At 34.7% G+C, this 5,342-nt stretch overlaps 1 protein-coding gene across 1 annotated transcript; it reads right to left on the bottom strand.

Annotated features, from left to right (window-relative positions):
* Positions 1-3,682: 3,682 nt before the first annotated feature.
* On the bottom strand, positions 3,683-4,276 carry LOC104095710 (uncharacterized). Its single transcript, XM_009601895.4, has one exon. It carries the CDS (start codon positions 4,274-4,276, stop codon positions 3,683-3,685), a length of 594 nt encoding a protein of 197 aa, XP_009600190.1.
* Positions 4,277-5,342: the final 1,066 nt, after the last annotated feature.

Here is a 5,342-nt window from a genome sequence, read left to right as displayed (position 1 = left end):
GAAAATGGGTGTTTTAGAGAGAGGGGAGATCCGGTTGGGCCAGGCGGGTCATGAAAATTGGGCTTCTAAAGGGATAGGCTTGAAACAATTACAAAATTAGTCACTTTGGATTCAAATTTTAATTAAAACCATTTTGTGTGGCTAAACTATTATATATATTTTTGGCGTTAGATAGAGTACTGGAATTCGGCGAGATAGAGTGTTGGTGGCTGTTGGTTGAAATTTAGGCGTTAGGGTTTCTAAATGTCTAATAGTAAATTAGTAATAGAGAATAGAGATAGAGTATTGGAAGAAGAAGGGTTTTTGATATATATATATATATATATATATATATATATATATATATATATATATATATATATATATTCTTAACGGGTTAACGGATTATCCATTAAGAAAATTAAATAATTTGCCCCAAATCGATAAACCGTTAATAAAAAAAATTCAATCCGTTCTCCGTCCGTTAACCCGATACCAATAAGCCATTAAGCTTCGGTTTCGGTTCGGTTTTGAACACCCCTACCAACAGCCACCAATACTCTATCTCGTCGACTTCCAGTACTCTATCTAATGCCAAAAATATATATAATAGTTTAGCCACACAAATTGGTTTTAATTAAAATTTGAATCCAAAGTGACTAATTTTGTAATTGTTTCAAGCCCATCCCTTTAGAAGCCCAATTTCCATGACCCGCCTGGCCCAACCGGATCTCCCCTCTATTTAAAATACCCATTTTCCCAAACCCTAAGAAAAAGACACACGGATCCCCCTTTGAAAACCCTAGCCGCCTGGTCTCCTTCCTTACTCACCCATTCCCTTTCACGCAAAAGAAGCCGAGAATTCGCCATCATGCACACACATCTCACCTATGAAAAAAGTTAAAACAAAATCCCTGAATTCCCATTTTTCTACATCCGGATCTGAAGAAGAAAATAAAAAAAAAAGATTAAAAAGGTTTTCTGATTTCTGTTGTGTTACTTGAAGAATTTATGGGTTTCTCATTTGTTTTTAGATTGAAGTTGAGGTCGACATTGATGTTCTTCTGCTGCTTGCTATCAAAATCGTAGCTGAACTTCCTTTATCTCCATTTCTGCCCTTTATCAGCTGTTTCAAGCTCTATTTGTCAAGTATTTTAGGTACACATTCCTGAATCTGTACTATTTCTCCATAAAAATGGCTGAAATCATGAATGAATTTGTTTCTAATGTTCCATCTCCATTTATGTGACTGTTTTTCTTAATAAATTGCGCATTATACTTATATATGATTTTGTTAACGAACCAAAGGGACGGCTGCCCGTTTCAATTAAGTTTAGACCATTGGAGTCTTGTTAAATATTAGTTAGTTGAGATTAGTTTTTTTTATTTTCTGGAATTGTTAATGAGCTTTAGGTGTATGCATACTAGTTAACGGTAGTATTTATTACAGTCTTTACTTCGTTACCTAATGCTGAAATTTGGTGTATACATATTTTTTATAGGGATCTACTCACTTATGGATTAAGCTGTTGTTTGAACTTTGAAGCTACAGAAATTCAAGCATTGTTAGGCGTTAGCTGCAGGACAAACATTTCTGTGTAGTCTTCTCACTTATGGATTAATCATTTTGAAGTATGTATTCTAGACTTACTTTGAATATAGACTAGAATTTTATCATTTCAGAATTAATGAGGGAGCATTGACTTTTCCTTTGCAGTTGTGGGCGGAGGAAAGACATATGTATTCTGGACTCATCTGTAATGTAGTTTGCTTTGGGATGTAATGGACTCATCTATTGTATTCTATAGACTGGAATGTAGTCTGCTGGGCATAGGAATTTTAGTTTGAGTCACAATGGTCAGCAAACAATTAATCCACGCAATATAGATTGAATTAGGCCGATAAATCGCCCGATAAGAGCTAAACCGATATCAATTTGCCCGATATCTTATCGGGTGGCTAGTGGATTAATATATTTAAAAGTCGATAACCGATAAGCCAAACCATTAAGAGTAAATAACCGTCCAATCCGCCCGATAAGTAGCCCTAGCTGGTAGAGTTCAAAGTTGTAAAATTGGGCTTTTGTAGAAGCATGTGATTGGGCTAGTGTTTCAAGGAGAGAGAGAAATTCAAAAATAGACAGATTTACAAGTGGTCATTCAAAAATAGCCACACTTTCAAAAGTAATCGAAATTTAGTCACTTTTCATGTAAAGATAAATTTGAACGAAAACACTGTTGAAAATCCAAAAAATACTCCAGTATATTATACTAGAGTTCCAGCATAAGTATACTGGAACTCCAGCATATTATACTGGAGTTCCAGCATAAGTATACTGGAACTCCAGCATAATATAATGGAGTTCCAGCATAAATATACTAGAACTCCAGCATAATATACTGGAGTTCCAGCAAAGTATATCGGTCCAGTATAATATATTGGAAGTTCATACACAGGTGCTCGAATCTCCAATATATTATGCTGAAACTTTTCGCGTGTTGTAGTTCCAGTATAATATGCTGAAAGTTTATACACGGATGCACCAAACTCCAGTATATTATGCTGGATCGGTCTCTCTTGCAGCAAAATAATGGCTATTTTTCAATGACTTGGCAAATGCTGTCTATTTTTGAATGACCAGTCCGAAAATTAGCTAGCCCGTGCTATTTTTACTCAAGGAGATGGTAGTTAACACGACCCAAGTGGATGGAAATGCCAAAGTTGAGTGGAAACGACATCAGGTAGCCACTTTTAAGCATGTTGTTTAAAATATATTCACAGTTTACTGTATTTAAAGATTAACCAATTTCGCCCAAATTTCAGGGCATGACGTCCTAGAGTTTAAACCTCAAACTTCAAACTTCAGGACACCGTGTTCTAAAGTTCGAAAATTATGTCCTGAAGTTCGAATCTTATGTCCTGAATTTTAAATTAGTATTTCGGAAATTCAGGATACTTAGTCCTGAATTTCAAATTAGCAGCTCAAAAATTTAGGACACGGTCCTGAATTTGGAAATTCAGGACACTTAATCCAGAAGTTTGGATGAATTGGCTAATCTTTAAAGACAGTGTAAATTGTGAATATATTTTAAATAGAGGGGTTAAAAGTGGCTATTGGTGTACTTCGCCTAATTTTTGACTTGAGCAGACTTGTTAGATATGTAATTACCCATTTTCCCAAGAGGACCTCACTGGTGAAACCTAAAAAATAACTTCAATGTAACAAGGAAAAGTTGTTTAAAAATTAAAATGATTGTCATTTCCCTTTCCTGCTACCTCTCATCGCACGACATGAAGCTTGGTTTTCCAATGTTTATATAGGTGCAAAAATAAAGGCCAAAGATGCATTTTTGGCACCTAATTTGTATGGGATCCTGCAGATTTTGTCATACTTTTTTTTAAAAAAAACTTTTTTGGTAAGAAAAGGTGGGCATGAACCAAGGGAAACAAGTCTAACACATGTAAGAGACTCCTATAGAATTAGTAGCGTACGCCTCCAATTGGCTCTATAATTAAAATATGTTGTATTTACTCCTAAGTATGCCTCTGTGCAACCACAGAGAGATCATATCAGTCTTAATAGTAAGGAATTTGAAAGCATTAATTAGGACAAGCAGTTAATCCAAGATCAAATTTTAATTGATTAATCGTTCATCATTTCAGTTCAAGTAGATATAGGGTAAAGAGTTAAATTTATACATACTCAAGTCGGTTTCAAGTCTTGAAACAATGCATCCCACTTAATCTCGTCATCAATGTCATCCAATATCTCTTCATTACAAAACCCCTCAAAAGGAGAGCTAGAAGAACTGCTAATTAAGGCATCAGAAAAATCTTGAACCAAAAAAGGACTACCATTTGTGAGCATCAATGTTCTTTTATCTGGTACAACACTAGGAGTTTCCTCTTTAGCTGCTGTCGAACGCCTCTTATTCCTCTTCAACATGGCTGCCTTCCGTCTTGAACTGTAATTTCTCAACCACACTAAGGCAAAAGTACTTGAATTTGGTCGACGAGTCCACATTTTCATGCGCTTAGCTAAAAGTTTCTTTGCCTGCTTGATGGCTAATATTAGCCATAACATATGATTTCTTGAGCTTTTACTCTTCTCTTTCCTAGCAAGCTTAAGTATTTCTAGCCTATGTTTTGCTACACAAATGCCCATACTTTGCAGAAATTCATGGTTAAAGTAAGCTATGTCGTCTTGTACAAGCTCATTGTGTGCAAAAATAAGGGCATACTCATAAACAAGTGAAGGGTCGAGGCTGGTTTTGGAGAGCCATGAAAACCAGTCCATGACCACGTAATATGTTGCTGAGGTTTGAATGTGCTAGCAGCTAGTGATAAATGTTGGGGAGGCACATTTTAAAGAAAGGGATGGTGAAGTTTGCTAAATTAAAAGGCATGTATTATTAAATTTTGGTTTAAATGGTACGGTAGTTGAACTTTGACAGCGACAAAAGAGGAAGGATTCGTGAGATAGTTAAGACTCCAATTTATTCTTTGCAAGAATAGACCAGAGGTTTGATCAGACTTTTGATACTTACACAAGTGAGGCCTAAAGAAAATTTCTTTTGCCATAAGTCATGGCTTAGAAGAGGGTCTGTTATGGACTTCAGAAAATTTCTTTAATAACTGTTGTCCTTTTCCAAATAAAACAAAAAGGAAAAGAATGAGAAAGAGGATAAAAGGATTAATGGAAGTTGATTATTAGTCAACAACCATATCTTCTATTTGTTAAACCAATGCTTGACAATTTGTGTGAGCTAAACAAATTCACGAGATGTTTATAAGATAATTGTATGATTAATTTAAAGTCCTGTTTTGGTTGGAAGAGCTTTCCTATAGGATTCCTAACAACTTAGGAAACTCATTAGCTCGCAGGGTTGCTGGATTTTGTTTACTTTTATATTGTTGATCATTCTTTTTTTTTCGATGAATAATTTGATGAATGGTTACTTAACTTTTATTTTATCATATCTGTTTAACCAAAGAATTTGATTCTCAGTCAAATTTTATTTTTAGAAGTACTCGGGTTACTGATAATCAAGAAATTCAATATTCTCTCATAAATAAGAAAGGAAATTAGAACAAGAAATGACAAAATAATCGATTGAAAGCATAAGAAAGTAGTTATATTCCGATAATAATCAGAGCATGTCTTTACAAATGAAATTCCCTTTCCTTATATAGGAATTTACAAATATAACGTTTCTTCCCTTTTATGATCGAATCATTATGAGCATTAATGACATTAATGAAACGTTATAATTGGCAACCGTAACTGTTTATGAAGATTTTGCAATGGTTCCGATTCTTCCTCCACATTAATTAAAGGTTCATGAATCTTCCCTTTTTACTAT

This window comes from Nicotiana tomentosiformis, chromosome 6 (genome assembly GCF_000390325.3).
Source record: "Nicotiana tomentosiformis chromosome 6, ASM39032v3, whole genome shotgun sequence".
In the NCBI taxonomy this organism is placed as follows: domain Eukaryota; kingdom Viridiplantae; phylum Streptophyta; class Magnoliopsida; order Solanales; family Solanaceae; genus Nicotiana; species Nicotiana tomentosiformis.
Note: the sequence above shows the minus strand (reverse complement) of the source record. Positions and strands in the feature narration are given on the sequence as shown.